The 22,278-nt window shown below is 37.1% G+C and overlaps 1 protein-coding gene and 1 long non-coding RNA gene across 2 annotated transcripts; one reads left to right on the top strand and one right to left on the bottom strand.

Moving 5' to 3' along the window:
- Positions 1 to 1,489: 1,489 nt before the first annotated feature.
- LOC142170731 (uncharacterized) lies at positions 1,490 to 12,854 on the top strand. Its single transcript, XM_075233053.1, has 5 exons — positions 1,490 to 1,812; positions 2,186 to 2,251; positions 2,394 to 2,442; positions 4,162 to 4,285; positions 12,113 to 12,854. The coding sequence occupies exons 1-5, from the start codon at positions 1,540 to 1,542 to the stop codon at positions 12,192 to 12,194; spliced, it is 594 nt and encodes a 197-aa protein (XP_075089154.1). The 5' UTR covers positions 1,490 to 1,539; the 3' UTR covers positions 12,195 to 12,854.
- A 1,316-nt stretch (positions 12,855 to 14,170) lies between these two features.
- On the bottom strand, positions 14,171 to 15,774 carry LOC107802306 (uncharacterized). The gene is made up of 2 exons (XR_001651812.2): positions 14,856 to 15,774; positions 14,171 to 14,666 (listed from the first exon to the last, which is right to left on the bottom strand). It is a non-coding gene; the product is annotated as an uncharacterized LOC107802306 (long non-coding RNA).
- Positions 15,775 to 22,278: the final 6,504 nt, after the last annotated feature.

The following is a 22,278-nucleotide window of genomic DNA, read 5'->3' as shown; positions in this document are numbered from 1 at the left end:
GGCTATAAATTATCTCATTAAGGGTAAAGTAGGAATTTCAAAACTAAAATGTTTCTTAATAAGGAAGTATGACATTCTTTTTGAGACAGACTAAAAAGGAAAGTATGATACATAAATTGGGACAGAGGGAGTAGTACTTTTCAGAAATCATCTCCTTGCCTTGGAAATTGTTACTTTTTTTAATACGTAGAAATAGATACACACGTATATTCTGTGTTCTCACTCCGATTTTATGTCATAAAAGTTTTTGAAATTTTCATTCTTTTAGCTTATTTTTGGTTGCTTACTGATGTGATTAGAAGTATTTGCATGCATATTACATGCTTCTGATATTCAGAACATTTTGATCATCTCTTTGAAATATCTTACTTGAAATATGAGAGATATAGCAGTCTTATGTAAACTCTTTTGGTTATTTGCGTTTTTTGGAACTTATTCACTTTTTTTGATCATCAACTAATGGTTATTGAAATTTGGTCATTAGTTGTAATGGTTCGTTTCACTCTCTTATTTAGGTACTGGGAGGCTTTGATGCATCAAATTATGTAACTGAGAGGCAATGGGCTACTGCTTCAGATGGCGTACAGATACCTATATCAATAATCTATCGAAAAAATCTTGTAAAGCTTGATGGCTCAGATCCATTACTTCTTTATGGTTATGGATCCTACGAGGTGATTAATTGCTAATACCATTAAATAATGTTACGATATGGATCGGGATTAAGAAATTTTCCATTTTCATCCATTAAAGAATATTCAATATATTATTGTGTAACTAAATGTGGAGTACTACTGTGTGTTTTTCCTTTTTTCTTCAGTTCCTTGTTTATTTGAATGAAGAATGTCAATATTTCTTTGTCGTGTTAGTTTAACTGCACTTAGTCGTGTTTGATTTTTTGCTTTTATGGAATTTCGCCGATCTTAGATGGAGAAGTTGTGTATCATATTACTTTTTGTACTGATGAGCATTGTATAAATGGAGCAAAAGTTTGCGCAGGCTACTCTTTGCAGAAAAATATTTCAGGTAAAAAATGCAATGTTGTTATATGAAAAGATTGATAATACAATGCACGCATGAATTTAGGAGTCAAAATGTCAAATTGTTAAAGAATGGCTTGATTATGTAGCCTATGGGTATTCACGTGTGGTTTTAATGTGAAATCTTTGTTGTACTATCGAACAAAAACTTTCGTTTTTTTCCTTCTTTAAAGAGAGTACAAGAAAAACAGACATATCGTCCTCGGTATAAATGAAAGTTTACCAACAATTCATGGCTTTCTGATTGAATTGATGTAAATATTGCTGTTTGTCAAATATGGAATTCGAGTTCCTGAAGATTTGTTCTTTCTTGTATTTTCTGCAAGGTTATAGCCCTTAATTTGCTGTTTAATACTTTTAGCTTGACCATTCTTTGCTGACGCTGCAAATGTCATATTCCTAACAGATATGTATTGATCCCACTTTCAAGGCATCACGGTTGTCTTTGTTAGACAGGGGTTTCATTTATGCTATTGCTCACATTCGTGGAGGTGGTGAAATGGGGAGGCAATGGTATGAAAATGGGAAACTGTTAAAAAAGAAAAATACCTTCACAGATTTCATTGCGTGTGCGGAGTATTTAATAGACAAGAAGTACTGTTCCAAGGAAAAACTTTGTATCAATGGAAGAAGTGCAGGTGGATTGCTGATCGGTGCTGTTGTTAATATGCGGCCTGATTTGTTTAAAGCCGCTGTTGCTGGGGTTCCTTTTGTAGATGTTGTAACTACAATGCTTGATCCAACTATTCCATTAACAACTTCAGAGTGGGAGGTTAGATCTCTCCTTAAAAATCTGTTTGTCTAATTTATTGAAAAATATTAAGTCGCAGGACGTTCATTGGTGTGGATTCTCCATCTGAAATTTATTTAGATGATAAACTATGAGGATGTGTTAACGACATTGTATCTGAGAGTGCACTTTGGTGGTGGCATTGGGACTTATGTTTCATGTTTTCCCAGTGGCGAAACTGTTAACTGTAGTAGTAAATTTTTACAATAACTTGGATCCAAATGTGTTTAAGGTGTGTTTGAGGAGTTGGGAGAATCGAATTATGATGCCTTGGCTCTAATTAACATTTGAAACACTTGGAAGATTGATTATCTTGAAGTTTGTGATTGACATTTAATCTCTTCATTTGCCACAGGAATGGGGTGATCCACGTAAGGAGGAATTCTATTCCTATATAAAGTCATATTCCCCTGTTGATAATGTAAGTAATATATACGCCCTCCCAAAAGAATAATTTAAGGTTCGTGCATTGAGCAAGTCAATCAGGAAACTACACTTTAGTTTTGTATGTTGTCAACTCAACTTGTCTTTGGCTTTTTCTTTTGTCCTTTTCATTCTCACAGGTCAAAGCACAGAACTATCCGGACATTCTCGTTACAGCTGGTTTGAATGGTAAGTGCAAAGAAAGCCCGCGCAGCAGTTCACAGTTTTGAAACTATATGATAGAAAAAGGAAAAGTGTTTGGGAATGGGCTAGAATGCTTTAGTGATGTTCATTTCCTCTATCGTGCGTTTGAATTGTGGATGGAGTTGGCTCCATTAAGAAGAGTTAGACAGTGATGTTACATGAAATGTTGGACCTCTAAGGCCGAATGTATCTACAATATGAGCTGTGTAAAAATTTGAGGCTCAGCATATCTGCACAGCGAGTATCATAGAAATGCTGCTAGGATGGATATGTGATCATACCAGATCACACAATAATAGAGATGAACACATCTAATAGAAGGTCGAAGGTAGTACGTATAGGATATAAAATTATAGGTCACATGAGATGGTTTTGTTATGTCCTATGTGGACATCTGAATGTGTGAGTCATTTGTTGTGTGTGTGACACTGATAATTAATAGTATAAAATTCAATGAGGTAGTCGTAAAATCATATGAGGGGCATCGTTTACAATTTCTTAGTAACAATCCATGAGGAACTCAGGGAAGAATGGAGTACGTGAAAGCAAAGTATCCATAGGTAATACCAACTAATTGGGATTAAGGTTGGTTTGTCGTTGGTACACCTACATAGATTCAGTGTATGTCAGGTGTCTTTAGGTGTAGATTTTTATGTCAGTGTAAGTAAAAGAATGAGATATGGAGAATTCCCAGTTTTAAAGAGCGCTAATTTGTCTTAAAGGACATGTTATCGAGTATTGGAACAAAACTTCCCAAATGGACCATAATGGATATAGTTGAATCATAAGCTGAAGCAAACTAGCTTGCAATTGATGCACAGTAGTAGTTGGCTTTTGCTTCAGAAACTGACTGCCTTCAAAGCTGGTTGTCAAAACTGTCTGGCTTCTGGAGTTAAATCCTAAAGCAAATTATGGCTCAAACTTTTGACTCCTCATCTTTCTGATGATGAACAATGGGACACTTTTAGTTATATTAGAAAACCAGTACTTATTGAGTTACATCTTGAGATTACTCCTATGTGAGTTTCTTCTCACTTAATGCTAGTATACTTTAATATGCTATCTTATTATTGTCCATCCATAGGAGGAAAAGATTAAGAAAAAAAGTCTCGGCAAATATCAACTTCCAATGTCTCACAATAGGAGAAGTCATAGCATTTATGCTGACACTTAGCTAATGTCTCACCAAATCTTAGCAAAAGATTAGAACACTGTCAACATTTAGGTCATCATAGCATTAATCTGACACTTAGCCAATATTTATTATTTCATTTTTATAATCCAGCAGCAAATTGGTTGCTTATCTTTTACAGTTTTTAGATCCGGAACATGTAAATTAACTCAATAGGAAAAGTGCGAAATCAGGTTAGAGATTTATATTTTATTTTTATGATACACTAATAAGATTCACTTATCTAAAAACATTCATACATTCAAGTTCATTTAATTAAAATGATCTCATGTTTGTGATCCATCGTAAGTTTCTTATAGTCCATAAGTATGTAATTGTCTTTTATAGGGAGTAAGGAAGCTTGGCTATAAATATGGATGCAATCAGAAATGGATCAGATCAGACTGGTATATTGGCTTATATCTACCATAACAAAAACTTTGTGGAGTAACCATGAAATAAAGGATTAATCTTCAGTCACTTCTGTAGATATTTCTACTTTTGATTTAATATGAGGTCTGAAATTGTGACAGATCCACGTGTTATGTACTCTGAGCCAGCGAAGTTTGTAGCCAAGTTGAGAGATATGAAGACGGATGATAATTTACTCTTGCTCAAATGTGAAATGGGTGCAGGACATTTTTCAAAATCTGGAAGGTATGATTTTCTAACTAGCTTTATGACCGGAATCTTTTCTATTAGTTATTTTTGCCCTAGATTTATGACTGGATTTTCCTTCCAGTGGGACTTACATTCTTTGTTCGGGCCTTTTGTTTAGTTAGTGTAGAGTCTCCGATGTGTGTCTGATACCGGAATGACAGAAAACCCAGGAGATCATTTTGGGTCTTAAGCAAACATCTCTTTTTAGAGATAATTTTACTCCATCCTAAAAATATAATAGCTCTAACCAAAGTGTGAGACGTGATAGGGGCAAAGATTTAATAATGGAAAAAGAGATAGAAAATATACTGATATTATTGATAATAGAGACACAAAAGTATCTCGTATCTCACAGAACAATCAGTCTGCATATAAAGGATAATTACCACACACCTACACACATTACTAGATCTATTATTTATATAATAGGTTGACCATAACTACTCCATAACCAAGTTAAGATAAAGATAGATAACTTCTAGTAACCATAACAAACTGCTAAACATATAGCTTCTTCTAATAACTGTAGGAAACTACTTAATCCTCCATGTTTGAAAGCTCCAGGAATTTGAGAAGAAGTAGATCATTATCTTATACTATATATCTTTGCTTCTTCCTCCTTGAATAAGTATGGAATATATGTGATGTGAGAAATAATACACGAGAAAAATATTATTGATGTATTAACAGTGATACAATGAGCCCTATATATAATACATATTCTACTCTTACTACATATGGTGCTAGGATTATTTACACATAACTATCTCACACTCCAAGCCGGTGCATACAAATCATATGTACCGAGTTTGTTACATATGTAACTAATACGAGGACCAGCGAGGGACTTGGTGAAAATATCTGCAAGTTGACAATTCGACTTCACAAACTTTGTAGCAATATCTTCTGAGAGTATCTTTTCTTTGACGAAGTGACAATCAATCTCAATGTGTTTAGTTCTCTCATGGAACACCGGATTTGATGCAATATGAAGGGCAACTTGATTATCACACACAAGTTTCATCTGACTGATTTCACCAAATTTCAACTCCTTAAGCAACTGTTTGATCCAAACATCTCACATTTTACCATAGCCATTGCTCGATATTCTGCTTCTGCACTAGACCGAGCAACCATATTCTGTTTCCTGCTCTTCTGCGACACGAAATTACCTCATACTAAAACACATTATCCAGACGTAGAATGTCTATCATAAGGTGATCCTGCCCAATCAGCATCTGAGTACCCAACGATTTGCTCATGGCCTCGATCCTCAAATTATAACCCTTTGTCTGGAGGTGACTTTATATACCGAAGAATGTGGACGACTGCATCCCAATGACTATCACAAGGAGAATCCATAAACCGACTTACAACACTCATAGGAAAGGAAATGTTTGGTCTAGTCACTGTGAGGTAATTTAATTTATCAACCAACTGCCTATATCTTGCAGGATTGCTAAGCGGCTCCCTTGTCCTAGTAGAAGTTCAGAAATTCAGATCCATTGGAGGCGTCAATATGTTTACGACTTGTCATTCCTGTCTCCTAAAAAATGTCTATAAGGCATACTTCTATTATGAGATCACAATACCTGAGCTAAAATGGGCGACCTCAATACTAGAAAATACTTTAATCTGCCCAGATCCTTAGTTTGAAAGTGTTGAAAGAGATGTTGCTTCAACCTGGTAATACCATCATGATCATTGCCGGTAATAATAATATCATCAACATAAACCACCTGATAAATACAGAGATTTGAAGCAGAATGCTAATAAAATGCAGAATAATCAGCTTCACTATGAGTCATGCCAACTTTCTGGATTACTGTGTTGAAATTACAAAACCACGCTCGAGAAGACTGCTTTAGACCATAAAGTGACCGGCACAAGCGGCATACAAGGCCAATAGATTCCCCCTGAGCAACAAAACCAGGTAGTTGCTCCATATAAATTTCATCCTAAGATCACTGTGAATAAAAACATTCTTAATGTCCAATTGATAGAGAGGTCAATGCCGAACAATAGCGATGGATAGAAAAAGGCGGTATGATGCTATTTTAGCCACATTAGAGAAAATATCACTATAATCGAGCCCAAATATCTGAGTATATTCTTTGGCAACAAGACGACCTTTAAGTCGATCAACCTGGTCATCTAGACCAACTTCGATTGCATAAACTTCACGACAACCAACTGTAAATTTACCTGAAGGAAGAGGAGCAAGCTCCCAAGTATCACTCGTATGTAAAGTAGATACCTCATCAATCATAGCCTGTTGCCATCTTGGATGAGACAATGCTTCATCTGTAGACTTAGAGATGGAAACAGAGGACAAAAAAGATGCAAAGCATAATAAGGTGATGACAGATGGTGATAACTTAAGCTGACATAATGGGGATTAGGATTAAGTGTGGTCCGTATACCTTTCCGAAGTGCAATCGATGGACTAGAAGGAGACGAGTCTGCAGTGGGAGAAGGGTTAGGTGTAGGACATGAATCAGTTGGGCCTGATGCCATACACGGACGGCGATGGTAAGTAAAGTGTTGTTCCTATGGCTGGGATCTACTAGGAGCAACACTAGATTCCACAATAGTCGGTATGGTAAAACCTCTATGGAGAAGATGTAGGTGTTATAGTAAACTCCTCAAGAGTCGCTATAGGTAAGACCTTTGATGTATCAAAATGATCAAAAGAGGGAAAGTAAGGCCGAGACTCAAAAAAAATGTTACATCAGCTGACACAAGGTATCGAAGATCATGTGAATAGCAACAATATCCCCTTTGAACTCAAGAATAACCAAGGAAGACACACTTGAGAGCACGAGGAGCTAACTTATCTTTTACGGGAGCTAAGTTATGAACGAAACGTGTGCTCCCAAACACATGGGGAAGAGAGTATAAGGGTGACTGAGGAAATAATACCGAATACAGAATCTTACTATGGATGGATAATGAAAATATTAATCAGATAACAAGCCATGAGAACTATATTGCCCCAAAAACGCAGTGGAACATGAGACTCAATTAGAAGTGTGCGAGCAGTCTCAATGAGGTGCCTATTTTTTCTCTCTGCTACCCCATTCTGCTGAGGGTTATACAGACAAGATGTCTGATTAATAATTCCTTGGGAAATCATAAACTGCTGAAACTGAGAGGATAACTTTTCTAAGGCATTATCACTACGAAAGATGCGAATAGAAACGCCAAACTGATATGTTATTTCAGCACAAAAACTCTGGAATATAGAAAACAACTCAAATCGATCTTTCATTGGGAAAATCCAAATACATCTTGTGTAATCATCAATGAAACTAACAAAATAACGAAATCCTCAGGTTGAACTGACTCTACGCAGACCCCATATGTCAGAATGAATTAAAGAAAAAGCAGACTCTGCACGACTCTCAACATTACACGAAAAGGTGGCTCGGGGGTATGTTTCCCAAATTGACATGACTCACAATCTAATGTAGACAAACTAGATAAACTAGGCACCATCTTTTGAAGCTTGGATAAACTTGGATGTCCTAAGCGTATATGAATTAGGTCTGGAGGATCTGTAACTGGACATGTTGTGGAAGGATTGAGTGAGTTAAGGTAGTAATGGCCTTGTGATTCATGCCAGTGCCAATCGTCTATCCCGTACTGCGGTCCTGCATAGCAAAAGTCATCAATAAAATATATACCACAGTAGGGAGCATGAGTTAACCGACTAACAAATGCAAGATTAAAAGGACAATCAGGGACATAAAGAATAGAATCTAAAGTGATAGAGGATAAGGGATTAGCCTGTCCAATTCCTTTTGCTTTTGTTAGACTCCATTGGCTTAAGTAACATTGGGAAGAGACTGTGAATAAATAATATTTGACAAAAGTGACCTATTACCAGAAATATGATTAGAGGCGCCTGAGTCCATGACTCACGCTCTGAGTAGTAGACTTGGAAATACAAGCAAAGGAATTACCAGCAACAAAAGTATCAGTCTGAGCAATAGAGGCTACTTGTGGAGGTGTCTGCTTACTTGCTTGATACTGAAGGAGCTCATTATATTCCCCTTCAGATAAAGAAAACCTCTGGTTACCTGCAGTCTTTGTTTGAGCAACATGAGCATTTTTAAGTGGTCGACCATGCAAAGAGTAACACACCTCATGAGATTATGCAAACCTACTACAATAAGAACACTTGGGTCGAGACCTTTCAAAATGACCTCCTCCTCGTCTATTCTCCATAGGCTACGAGACCCGATTTTCTACTATCGGGGATGCGAGAACAGATGAGTCAGCTGTTTGTGATGAGATCACTATGTGATGGGAGCTGCAGCAAGGCAAAGTAATCGAAAGAATAGTTCGTCAACCGTAGGGACAGTCGGACTAGCCAAAATTTGGTCATACTGAATCAAGGTCATTAGGAAGTCCAGCGCGTGTAAGAACTAGAAACATCTTTTGTTGCTACTCTTGTCTTTTCAATACTAGCAGAAACTGGCATCAACTTCTCAAATTCCTCCATAACTGTCTGTACTTGTCCCAAGTAAGTAGACATATCTAATTCCTATTTCTTTAAATTTGTCATTTGCGATATCACATCATAGAAACAAGATATATCATTAGTGTATAAACTACGAGCCTTTTCCCAAACTAAATGATATCCCTGGAATGGACGAAACAAATGCATCAATTGGAATCAATAGATCGCCACAAGATACTACATAATTGAGTATCGATCTTTTTGCATTGTGCTTTGGCCTTTTCATCTCCCTCACTAGCCTTTTTTGTTAAGTGATCTTGAATATCTTGACCTTTACACTACAACTCGACAGTCGAAGCCCAAGATAAATAATTTGAACACCCAAGTAGGGGTTCAGAAGTAATCATAAAGGCTGAATTTCCAGAACCTGTGTTTTTAGAACCAAGTACATCAAATCTCGAAGACATCGTTAGATTGGAGAGAGTTCCAGAAACAAATAATGAAAATAATCAATTGTATCTCGCTGAAACATGGAAGGGAACACTTTAGCTGCCAAAAAAAATTTGAAAGTGATCGGAATAAAAAGAATTGAAAGTGATCGGAATAATCAACTTCTCTTCAGAATCCAACCTCGAGGATCACCTCTCTCATACTTCGAAAATTGCATTTTTGTCTGCAAATGACGGGAAGTTTCTCGATGCGACCAAGTGATATCAACCTTGCCATCCTCTGGTGCTTTAGCTTTCCCTTTATTGTTGTGATCTCCACTGTTATCGCCTGCACCATGCTGGCTCAGACTGTTTTGTGCCTTTAAGACAACCACATCAGCGGCCAAAGCATCTATGGCCTCCAATTTCATTGCTATAGTCGTCAATTGTTGGGTGATCGGATCAATAGTCAGAATGATGAGTTCGATGTGGGAGCGTTGGTCCGTGGTGTATTCACCATGGCAAATCTTACTGCTCTGATACCAATGAATGATAGGAGCAGAGATTTTTATAATGGAAACAAAGAAAGAATCTACATTGATATTATTAATAATAGAGACAAACATCCCATATTTTATAAAATAATCTGTCTTCATATAAAGGATAATAATTACCATATACCTATACATTACAAGATCTATTATTTATATAATAGGCTGAGCATAACTATTCTCTAAGTTGCTCGGACACGGCAATTTGAGTGCCGTACCCGTGTCGACACGACACGGGTAAGGGTGTGGGATTTGTGTTGGATCTGGTCAGACAACATCGGGTGCGTTGACCAAAAATTTTTCCAGTTGATTTCACTAAGTAAAGATCTGAAGAGATGAGAAACGAAATACCTTCAATTTCACTGCTATGTAGTAATTTATACTAGTCCTTTTATCTTCTTTGAAGCTTTTTGTCTTGGTCAATCTTCTTGTTCATGTTGTATGTTTCTAAAATCAAGAGCTCGTAGGAAGGGCTCGAATGAGTTTTGAGTTTTTTACTGGAAAAAAATACAGACATGAAAAATGTTTTGCTGGGGAAATGTCTCATACATGGAAAGAGAAGAGGCAACAAAGAATGGATGAAGAAGAGTGGGACAAATTAGGAAGTGAATACTTTTTAATTGACAACACATTTTTTCAATAGTTTATGAGATAATGGGGTTACATAATGGAGTGTTTCAGGCTTTTAGCTGTCTCCCATCAAATTACAAAAAGTACTATAGCACTTTTAAAAAAGTGAGCTTTTTGACCATATTAATATAAGTAGGCCTTTAGCTGTCTCCCATCAAATTATAGCTGTCTCCTCTATAACCACGTTATGTAGAAAATATTAATATAAGTGTGCTTTGAGCTTCAATTTTTTGATTTGCGCAAAACAAAAAAGAATAAAAAGAAAAAGTTATATTTATAAGATTTTATATTATATACGTTGAGACTATCAAGACTGTTGGGGCACTTTAACCGATTATAGTAGGCTAATATCTTATAGGTAAGTACTCCACATAATTTAGAGATATATTTATTTTTATTTTTAAATTATTTTTAGCCGGATCCCCGAACCCGTGTCGGTTTTAGGATCCGTATCCCCAAATCTTAAATTTTTTATCTTAAAGGATCCGACCTCTAGATCCGCACCCATGTCGGACACCCGTACCCGTGTCAGAGCAACTTAGACTATTCCATAACCAAGTTAGGATAAAGATAGATATCTTTTACTAACCTTAATAAATTGCTAACAGATAACTTCTAATAACCGTAGGAAACTGCTTAATCCTCCATGTTTGGAAGCTCCAGGAATTTGAGAAGAAGCACATCATTATCTTCTCCTATATATCTTTGCTTCTTCCTCTTTGAATATGTATGGAAGATACATGGCTTATCAAGATTCTGAAGTATATTTCTGCTTTCTGGAATTAAGATCATAGTCTCATACTAATGCTATTAAAAGCCATCTATTTGACACATAAAGCAATGAAGCATAAGTGAGGGGTCCTCGCTCCACGCTGGTGAAGCGAAGCAACTTCAAAGAAAACGTGCTCTTCGTATACTAGGGCCGAAACCGATATCTTTTTTTCTTTTCCATGTGACTTTAAAAGGTTAAAGAATATATAAGAGGATAAAAGGCCTTTTCCTATCTAAGGACTTGGATTCCCTTCTTTAGATAATGCTTCGGTGTTCTCTTTTTTTGACGAAGTAATGAAATTATATTGATATGCATCCAGTGCATGCAAAGAAGTACATCTCATCAGAAGTACAATTCAGGCAAAAAATTGGGCCCCTTTACATGTTCCTTGCCATTGCTAACCAAAATACAGCGAGCCTACCAAATCCAGAATGTATACAACATTATCTACAATGTTCTGTTTATACCAACAAAAAAAATTCACTAAATATCTAGCTTTTAGGACGGACCAAGTCATTGAAATTCCTTCAAAGTTTTTTGGGTTTTATAAGTAAGAAAATTTCTAATTCTTAACTGTCTGTTATTTTTGCATTATGACAATTTGAAAATTTGTAAATGTTCCGATGGAAAATGGAGAATGTACAAAGTTGAGTGAGATATTCATAAATAGCTTCTCCATGTCATTCATATTTTCATTTGCTCAAGTTTCCTGCCGAACTCTGTGTGTTTAAGGCACAAAATGGAGTAACAGGAATTTGATTCTTGAAATTTGATTGTGAGAATCCAGTTTCACGATATAGTTCATAATCATTGCACGTGGTTTTCGTATTTCCGTTCCACTTTCAAACTAAAATCTATAGAGTTCCATTCTCTATTAGCAATTGTCCTGCTAGAAATTTTTCAAAAAAGGAGAAACATAGAGAAAATCATACATCTAATTTTGTCACAGTTTTAACCTTACTTCCTTGTCTGGTGCAGATTTGAGAAGCTCCAGGAGGATGCCTTTACGTACACTTTCATACTCAATGCTTTGAACATGCTCGGTTCTGATCAGCAATGATGAATCGTGTGGTTGATATCCTCCTATTTTTTAAACAATTCTTAAAATTAATCCTTTCTTTTTGGATTAGTTTTGGTTCAAAATCTGATGGTTTGTCCTCTTCATTTTGACTTTGATTGACTACTACTCTTTGCAAAACGGATGGCGGTCCACATTATTTTGACTTTTTTTTTTTTTTCTGATTGCTGCCTTGTTTTGTTTTCTGAAGGGCACTTGCGGTTCCTGTTCGCATTTGTGGTAGAGTGGATCTTCTTTCTTTCTAGAGGAGTTATCTTTAGTTCAGTTATTAAGTCATATCAGATATAGAAGTCTTTTACATTTAACTTGATCTAAACAATTTAAAATTAACAAGAGAGCCGATTTCTCTCTCTAACTTGAAAATCTATACCTTCTCTAGGAAAGATTAATCATGTTTGCTTCAGCAGAGAACCTCTGTAGCCGGCTGGGGTACTGAAAAAGATAAAGATGCTTAACTCGAGTCAACAAAAGCTGACCGATAATTCACTTATGGGTAAGAGCGGTTTAATTATTAAAGGTTAAAGGTCCATCCACTTGTTTGAATGACACAAGTTCTGCTTGACGAACAATTCGCCGTTCATCAAAGACGACAAAATCTTCAACCAAGCATATCCTACTGTTCTGAAAATTAAGAGCAACTGGCCGAGTCCCACTATGCTAGAAATTAATACATTATGGAGTTGGAAAAAATGGTTGACGTGTTCCCATGATAAAGCTAAAAGATGGTCAAAGTTGAGAAAATGAACAATATTAATAAAAGTTACCACTGCCCACCAAATTTGAAGCCACAATGGGATTATAACCGCAAGGAACTTCTTGCTCAACTGCTCAGTCATGGAACTTCTTATTTTCTCTACTGAACATGTAGTCTCATCTCCCAACTGCAAGGAACTATTGCTGACATACTCTAATAATGAAGCCGGGCCAAGGTGTAAACACCTTGTTGTCCAAATGATTGAACCCAAATATTGAAGTCAACATGTTCAACTTGGTTCTGTATAAACACATTGATCCGCCCATCTACAGCATAAGGCACAAGTTCAGCCGCTAAACACTCATCCATGTACTCCTCAATCAAATACAACCCAGTTTCCTCAAGGCTAGACTGTCTAGATCTGTAAACAATATCACTATATCTGCAACAGAGACAACACCCGCTCCAATTTCTCCAAATTTACTCCCTTTACTTCCTCCTCTTTTTTATCATCTTCCACTACAACCTCAATATCTCCAAAATCAGAACCATTCTCAGCTCCCACATTATCCTGAATTTCACAAAAAACAGAGGAACTTTTATTGAGCTCCAAAATAATGGCTCCAAAATTATTTCACTTGTGAGTACTTGATCACGCCCAACTAAGCCTTATAAAAAGACCAAGTGGTCACTGCAAAAATAATCCGGTTCAAGAGTCCGGAGTCGAATCCCATAGGGAAGTAACCTATTTGCTACAACTTTTAGTATTGCTAATGATAAGCTCAGACAATTTTCAGAGTTCAAAACTTGAATTGAGAATTAACATAAATTATTTAACTGTGGAAACATGACAATAAAAACTATCAATGAGCAAGAATGAAGTTGAATTCAAGGATAAAAAGATCTAGGGTTTACGATTCCCCAAATTATCGGATTAATTCCTGATACGCTAGCTATAATCTCGCCGTAACACTCTCTAAAGATGATGAGTTATTGTTTACCATAATTATCTCTCGATCAATTACGATAATTTACTATAAGTATTCTCTCGAACTACTCTAGTTGACAATTCATACAACTCATAAATATCGCCCAAGCTTCGTTATCTCTAATCTTGCTTTTAAATTCAAGTAATTAATCTCTTAACTTACTCGAAAGTGGCGTTGTTCAAGAACAATCTAATCAAGTGTTCTTTCTCAAACAACACAAGATAACTAGACACGATTAATCAAGGGCCCTTCAATTAATCACAAGTAACATATAGTTGAACAATTAAAGAGTAATAACAGCTCAATTATATCAAAACACAATCAAGACTTCATCCAACAATTGGTTCCATCAACCCCAGATGACGGGATTTTAGCTACTCATAACTGTGTAAATAATCATAGTAATATCTAGAAGCATTAAACTACAAATAAAAGGATAGGGTAAGGGCCAAATTTACATGTCCAATATTAATGAGGAATGAAACTTTTTTTCGGATGACATCGTTGGCGCCTTGCACTGCCTGTAGCACTGTCGTTTAGGTGCAAGGCACTCTCTGTAGCATTGTCTTTTCTGCGCAAGGCACTGTCTATGACACTGATGACAGTGCCCTGGACACTGCCTTGCATTGTCTATGGCACTGTTGTTATTGTGCAAGGTTTTGTCTATGGCACTGAATTTTCGTTGCCTTGCACCTCTTCTTTTATTGCTCCATTTTGTAGCTCTGAGATACCATTTCATGCAACTTTTCTCCAATTCATGTCCAAGCATTCCTACACATGAAATAAGCCCTGTTAAGCGCAATCGTCACACAAATTATCATCCAAAAAACAAGCAAGTAGGGTAAATAATGTCTAAATATATGGAATTATCTCACGATATCAGTACTTCAACTTCTCTGTAGTTTTGGATCAAAGTAAACCCATAATACCAGGAAATCAGTTTAGCATAAGTTCACTTACGTAATTTGGAATCACTGAAGCTGCATATCATTGGAACTGAGCGTTTATGTTGGATTGTTGACCGGATTCCATTTGTCCTATGTTGTGTACAATTTCTTCGATCTTATGAATGTTTTCTCGAACCAATGAGAGCAATTCAACATACATGTCTGTGGTTGCAAAAATTGGGGCTTGATAGAAACGGGTTCTCCCTTTCCATCCTTTGAACTTGGTAAGAATTCTGTAAGTAAAGAACCTCCGATGTTTCCTTAGAAATATGACCAGAAGGAGAAGAATCAGTACTTGTAACTATCTAACTAATGCCACTGACCAGTAGTGGCATCAAACTTCCATCCTGGATAAAGATTCTCCCAATATTGAATGCTGATAAATTGGTCGCCTGGAATTGTGCATATGTCTGAACTTGGTTAATTGATGTATTTTTTTATTCCCATATTTAGATCCTCTATAATTCCAGTAGCATCAACAACAGTAACACCAAAAGAATTTGTGCAGAATCCATAAAGGACTCATGATAGAAATGTGTGTTTGCGCAAGAATACTGATGATAAGCGTGCGGGTCACTGGAAACCTGCTCTTCACTCTCCAACCTTTAAAAGTCATATTGATTTGCTGAACTATGGAAGGTCCCAATACAATTTTGATACCATTCTTCCATATGTTATAGTCTTCTGTTCGATCTGTCCATAAAAGTTTAAATTTGTTGCTCCAACTGATTGGCACTTCTACCGGACTCCGCCATTAACATCGATGAACAACCGAGAATCATGGCTTTGATACCAATTGTAACGATTCCCGTCATGAAACTTGAAAGGAAAAGAAAAAGGAAAGCTAAAGAAAAATTTAAAGGAAGAAATAACAATTTCATTAACATAGCTGGAAAAGGAGCGAGTACAAAAGGATAGAAAGGAATGTAAAAACACTTCTTAACAACTAGACAAATTGCAGCTAATTAGGCAATCAATTTTCAAGGACTAAACAAAAATAACTAAGGACTGAATTTGACTATAAGTAAACTAATGATCCAAGAATTGTAATTAATTAAACCTCAGAGACTAAATGTGCACGACAAGGTAGCAGTGGAATAGTATCCAAGTCTAACTTCTCCAATCTATTTTCACCAAGAGAAAAAAAAATTCAAGCACAGACTTATATAGGCAGCAAGTATATCAACCAACACGAATATGGAAAAGTAAAAAAATCACAGACGAGACATCAAATTTTACATGAAAAACTCTTCAATATGAAGAGTAAAACCACGAGACCAAAGGCCTTCAAAGCTCCACTAAATCAATCAACAAGAGTTCAAAAGTTCTTTAAATTTTCCACAAAACAAGTGCCAAACTAAGAGCAATAATATAAATAAGATTGCACCAAAATAATTGGAAAAAATGAGATAATCACCCCAAACATGAGCCTCCAAAACGAAGCTACATGCCTTTAACTAATCTTCCACAATGAAATCCAAGAACAAGATGTTGAGAACTCCTAGTTCAAATTTGAGCATGATCCAACAATTAAGGAGTCGAGAAACACTATTTGAAACAGACTGTCTGATTAGAAAATTTCTGGAGAAAAGAACATACCTTTCTCTCTCACAAGGCTTCAACGGCTACAACCTTTGTACGTCTCCATAAAAGTTCGTCAAGGATTTAAGGTTTTATAGTCCTTGTGGAGGCTATTGAAGTTAATGAAGAATTGACTTATGAGGAGGTTCTGATTGCCATCCTTGATAGACAAGTAAGTTGAGGAATAAAGAGATTACCTCCGTCAAAGTGCAATTGCGAAGTCAACAAGTTGAGGAGACCATCTTGGAGGCAGAGGAAGATATGAATAAGAAATGTCCCCATTTGTTTGTAGAACCAAATGGTTCTGTCTAAAATAATGTTAGAAGTTTAGTTTTTACAAGCTATGTTCTAAACCTATACAACTTATGATAGGATGCCCCTTTTGGCAATGTAATGCATATATAATTGTGGTTGGTGTTGTTTTCATATTTATGTTACGTCGTTGGGTGTGAATGTGTTATTAGGATTGGTTTTTATGGCTCCCTGACAGGTGGAAAGGCCCAAATACAGAGGAAACTCTATCGAAATTTCTGGAAATTTGGGTAGTTAATTCTGAGCTATTCATGTGTGTGAATGAGGAGATAAATTATATTGGGTGTCTATGGCGGACTCTAATACTCATTCGAGGATGAATGATCCTAAGCGGGGGAGAATGTAAGGCTTCGTAAAAGTTCGTCAAGTATTGAAGATCTTATAGTGTCAAGGTCAAGCTATTATATTCAGAAGATTGTAGATAATTTTCAAGCTTTTGTGGACTATGCAATGCATCGTGAAGGGGGTTGAAGAATAGGTAGGAAGGGAAACTTTGTAGTTAGTTATGCAAACCGCAAATCGGTTTCGCTAACCGCAGAATTATTACGGACTGAGGCCGGAGCAACTAAAATTTGAGGGTCATTTCGTGGTGAGGTATGCGAACGCATAGCTATTTCGCAGATCGCATACCCGTCGCAAAATTGTTAGAAATTTTTTTGAAGAGATTTCGCGGTGCATTGTGTCGACTGCAGAACCATTTTTGCGAACTGCATATCCACCACATATCTATTCAGTTCCAACTCATATTTTGAGGATCATTCTTTGGTCTATTTCAGGGACCGCATAACTGTTTCGCGGTCCATTCTGTAATCGCATATCCAACTTAGAGGGTTATTTTTGGGAACATTTTACCGACTCTATTTTTAATAAAAGGACATAGGATCGATTTTAGAAGAGAGTTTTGGCTATTTTGAGAGGGAAAAACACTCTAGAGAGAAAAAGGGAGAGCTCTAACAACTCCACACTTAAATTCATGCCCATTTCTTGAATATTCAAGGAAGAAAACTCACTAGGTTTTCAACTAACCGGATACGACTTCATCCCTAGCTCACATGAAAATTTATATAATGAGTTTAAGTGGGATTGTATTTGTTGGGGCTTATAGGATGGTGATTGGAAGCCATAAGCCCCAATCTCGAATTTGGGTATATGTGAAGAATGAAAGACGTGATCCTTGAGTTTGGAGTAAATGGTTGTGCATGCATATGCCAATAGAGGTGGTTGCTTGTCTTAGAACTATCGTGGGTTAATCGTTGGCTTGGAAATTGGTTGTGAGGCAAAGAAATCCCATTGCAGGGAGTTGTAGTCAAGTATGCACACTAAGTGTTTGATGAAATTCGTATATGACCTAAACTATGAGAATCCTTCTAATAGTTGTTCAGTTGAACTATGTTAATGTTGATTGAAGTTGCTAAGAGTAATGAAACGTCATGGCGATCCTAAAGAAAGATCAATTAAGGTATGTTTGTCAAAACTCCCTTCGTAGAATTGGATTCCATGAACTCTTCATACATTCCCGAAATGTGGTTTGCTCTAGCTCCTACTCCTTGCTATGAATTGCCTTAAATGAATGATTTATCTAATGCCTATATACTCAAGTCATGTATCCATTTCCATATCTATACTCAGCTTTAGAAAATGTTTCAAGTATGATTGACTTATCAAATGCTTATGAGTTCAATTCATGTTTCAATCACTATCACTATGCTCTCCTTTTAGAAATGTTCCAAGTGCCTTACGTTCTTATTACTCATGTATATGTAGCTATGATTCTCATTCCTTTAAATACCTTTAATGTTTTATGATGACTCATGGAAAACAAAGAAAGTGAAAGCATAAAAATGAAATGTGACAATTTTCCAAAATGAGAATGATGATGTATTGTATGTCCTAAGGGACAATGAAAATAAAAGGTTTTCATGAAAGGCTTTATATGAAATGTTTTTGGGAGTATTGTTATGTAACTGAGAAGGTGTAGGTTGAAAGGCCTATACCAAAACTACACGTGCCGGTGTAGAAGTCCATTGGGACAAGTCCCTTTCGCACCATTATGAGATTATGCCCTAATATTGGGATGATGTATTGTATTGCTAGCATAGACATGCCAATATACATGGTACTATTGTGAGATGACTTAGCTGATCGGGCTAAGATCGGATGCCATGTGTCACGACCCGGATTTTCCATCCTCGGGACCGTGATGGCGCCTAACATCGCACTCGCTAGGCAAGCCAACGTTAGAGTTATTATCACCTTTTTCCTTTATATTTCATAATTAATATTAACGCAAAAATTGATCCAAACAGAAATAAAAGTGGAAATACATATGTAACTGATTATCTATACGCTATTAACAACTCCAAAACTGATACCACCCAGAAGCTGATGTCACAACTCACGAACATTCTATGAATAACTACAAAAATGGGTTTGAAAGAAAATACATCTGTTTCAAAGAAAGTAAAACAGAAATGAAGTAAATATAGGAGGGAACGCCAGGGCTTGCGGACACCTACATGACTACCTTGGGTCTCCTGAGTAAAGAATCAACAATCGACCTCTGGATCAGCCACTACCAGCTTCGAAATCTACACAGAAAGTGCAGAGTGCAGTATCAGTACAACCGACCCCGTGTACTGGTAAGTGAAGAGCCTAACCTCGACGAAGTAGTGACGAGGCTACGGCGGGGCATAAACAATATATATCCTGCAACATTTTATAATAAGGCAAAAAGAAGATACGAAATGAAATAAGACAGTAACTTGCATTGGATAAATATGGAACCCAGTTGTTCCACCAGTACTCAACTATAACCAATCCTTAAGAGAATTTTAACACCACAATAATGTATCTCAACAGAAGAAACATACATAAACAACAATTGACACGGCGCGAATCCCGGTCCCACCATATAATCAATAACGATATGAACATTTACCCTTATTACTCCTTATTGCGGCGTGCAACCCGATCCCACCAGTCCACCCTTATTACTCCTCAATATATCACCCTTATTCCTCATGTTGCAGCGCGCAACCTGATCCCACCTGTCCACTCTTATTACTCCTTGTTGCGGTGTGTAACCCGATCTTACCAGACAATCACATTTCACCCTTATTCCTCTTGTTACGACATGCAACCCGATCCCACCATATCGGTACCAATCACAAAAATAAGAACAAGTATTTCACAATTTAGCTCAAACCCTCCACAACATTTATACCTCAAATCATAACAACAGGAGGTCTATACAGTTAAGAACTTTAACAGTTAATACTACACAGCGAGACCAACCAACGTGTACCATGAAGCACCAATAAGCCAACTTAAACCAACAATGTAATATAATGACACTACGGAACAATTAATACCTTCAATAGAGAAAACCACATTTAACAAGAAGCAATTAGACATGGAAGCATCAATAAGCAAGTAGCAGTTAAGACATGAAAATCATTATTAGGAAACGGGGAATGGAACAGGCTAAACAGACAATTTGGCGACGCATAAGTACTCTTCACCACACCTATACGCCACACACATGGAATTTCACATAGCAAATAAGTTGGGGATCCCTAATCTCTCAAGTCAAGGTTAGACCAAACACTTACCTCAAGCAAACAGGTATTTCAAAGCTCAATTACCGCTTCATCTCTCGATTCCACCACCAATCCACTCGTATCTAGTCATAATTAACTTAATAACATCAATAAATACTAAAGAAATCAATTCCAATGCATAATTATAGGTTTCCCAATATTTTCCCCAAAAGGTCAAAAACCGACCTTGGGCCCGCTTGGTCAAAACCCGAAATTTGGACCAAAACCTGATTACCCATTCACCCCCGAGCCCAAATATACAACTGGTTTTGGAATCCAACCTTAATTTGAGGTCTAAATCCCCAAATTTCGAAATTCCTAAGTTCTATCGAAAACACCCAATTCTACCATGAAAAATCGTAGATTCTAGGATGAAATCTTGTAAAAAGATGAAATAGGTTGAAAGAAATGAGTTAAGAATCATTTACCTATGATTTTGGGAAGAACTTGCCCTAGGAAAATTGCCTCTTGAAGTTTAGGTTTTGAAAAATAGGAGAATGAATGAAAAATCTCGTCTAAGTTATGTTTTGAACAGCTGCAAATGACGCATTTGTGACCTGAGCTTCGCAAATGCGAAGCTTGCAATTGCGAAGGGGCTATCACAATTGCGAAGCCTTCACAATTCATGCTGCCTTCACAAATGTGAGGAAAGTTTCGCAAATGCGAACAAAAGAGTGCATTTGCGATCCATACCCCTCCCAGACTCCCTTCGCATTTGTGAAGGTTTGTTCGCATTTGCGAACTCTGCTGGCCCAGCCTTCTAATCACAATTGCAATGAAAGGCTCACAAATGTGGACCCTACAGGGCTCGCAATTGCCATGCCTGATATCGCAATTGCGAGATCAGGGGCCTGCAACAGCTGAATCATACCAGCAATATTTTCCTAAGTCCAAATCCCTCCGTAGCCTATCCAAAACTTACCCGAGCCCTAGGGGCTCCAAACCAAACATGCACACAAGTCTTAAAACATCATACAAACTTACTTGCGCGATCAAATCGCCAAAATAGCACCCAAAACTACGGATTTAACACCAAAACACATGAAATTTTCAAGATAGTTTCAAAACTTCCATTTTCTCAACCAAAGGTCTGAATCACGTCAAATCAATTCTGTTTTTCACCAAACTTCACAGGTAAGGTTTAAATAACATAATAGACTTGTACCAGGCCCCGGAACCAAAATACGGGCCTGATACCAATAAGATCAAATCTTTTAAATTATTGTATTTTCAGTCTTATCAATTTCCTTCAAATTTCATTTCTCGGTTTAGGAACCTCGAAATTCGATTTCGGGCATACGCCCAGGTCCCATTTTTTCTTACAAACCCTTCGGGACCGTCAGAATACTGGTCCAGGTCCGTTTACCTAAAAAGTTGACCGAAGTCAACAGAAATCATCTTTTTAAGCCAAAATCATCATTTCCTAAGTTTTTCACATAAGAGTTTTCCAGATACATGCCCAGACTGCGCACATAAATCGAGGAGAGATAAAATGAGGTTTTAAGGCATCGGAACACTGATTTGAGTTCTAACACAGAAGATGACCTTTTGGATCATCACATTCCACATCTAAAACAACCATTCGTCCTCGAACAGACATAGAAAAGTACTTGAGTCGGTGAAATGATGGGGATGTCTGCTTTGCATATCGAACTCGGACTCCCAGGTAGCTGCCTCAACATGCTTACCTCTCTACTGCACACGACCCGAAAGATAACTCTTCGATCTCAACTGACGAACCTGCCGGTCTATAATAGCTACCGGCTCCTCCTCGTAGGTCAAATCCTTGTCCGACTAGATAGTGCTGAAGTCTAACACGTGGGATAGATCACCGTGATAATTCCGAAGCATGGACACATGAAACACTGAATGCACTGCTGACAAGCCTGGTGGCAACGCAAGTCTGTAAGCCACCTCTCCCACTCGGTCAAGGATCTTAAAAGA

This window comes from Nicotiana tabacum, chromosome 16 (genome assembly GCF_000715075.1).
Source record: "Nicotiana tabacum cultivar K326 chromosome 16, ASM71507v2, whole genome shotgun sequence".
Classification (NCBI taxonomy): domain Eukaryota; kingdom Viridiplantae; phylum Streptophyta; class Magnoliopsida; order Solanales; family Solanaceae; genus Nicotiana; species Nicotiana tabacum.
Note: the sequence above shows the minus strand (reverse complement) of the source record. Positions and strands in the feature narration are given on the sequence as shown.

What these genes read in the sequence shown, in the direction of transcription:
- LOC142170731 (XM_075233053.1), top strand. Translation starts at nt 1,540, where the DNA reads ATGGGGAGGCAATGGTATGAAAATGGGAAACTGTTAAAAAAGAAAAAT. An exon ending in TAACAACTTCAGAGTGGGAG is followed by an intron (nt 1,813 to 2,185) that starts GTTAGATCTCTC and finishes CATTTGCCACAG; the next exon opens with GAATGGGGTGATCCACGTAA. An exon ending in CGTTACAGCTGGTTTGAATG is followed by an intron (nt 2,443 to 4,161) that starts GTAAGTGCAAAG and finishes AAATTGTGACAG; the next exon opens with ATCCACGTGTTATGTACTCT.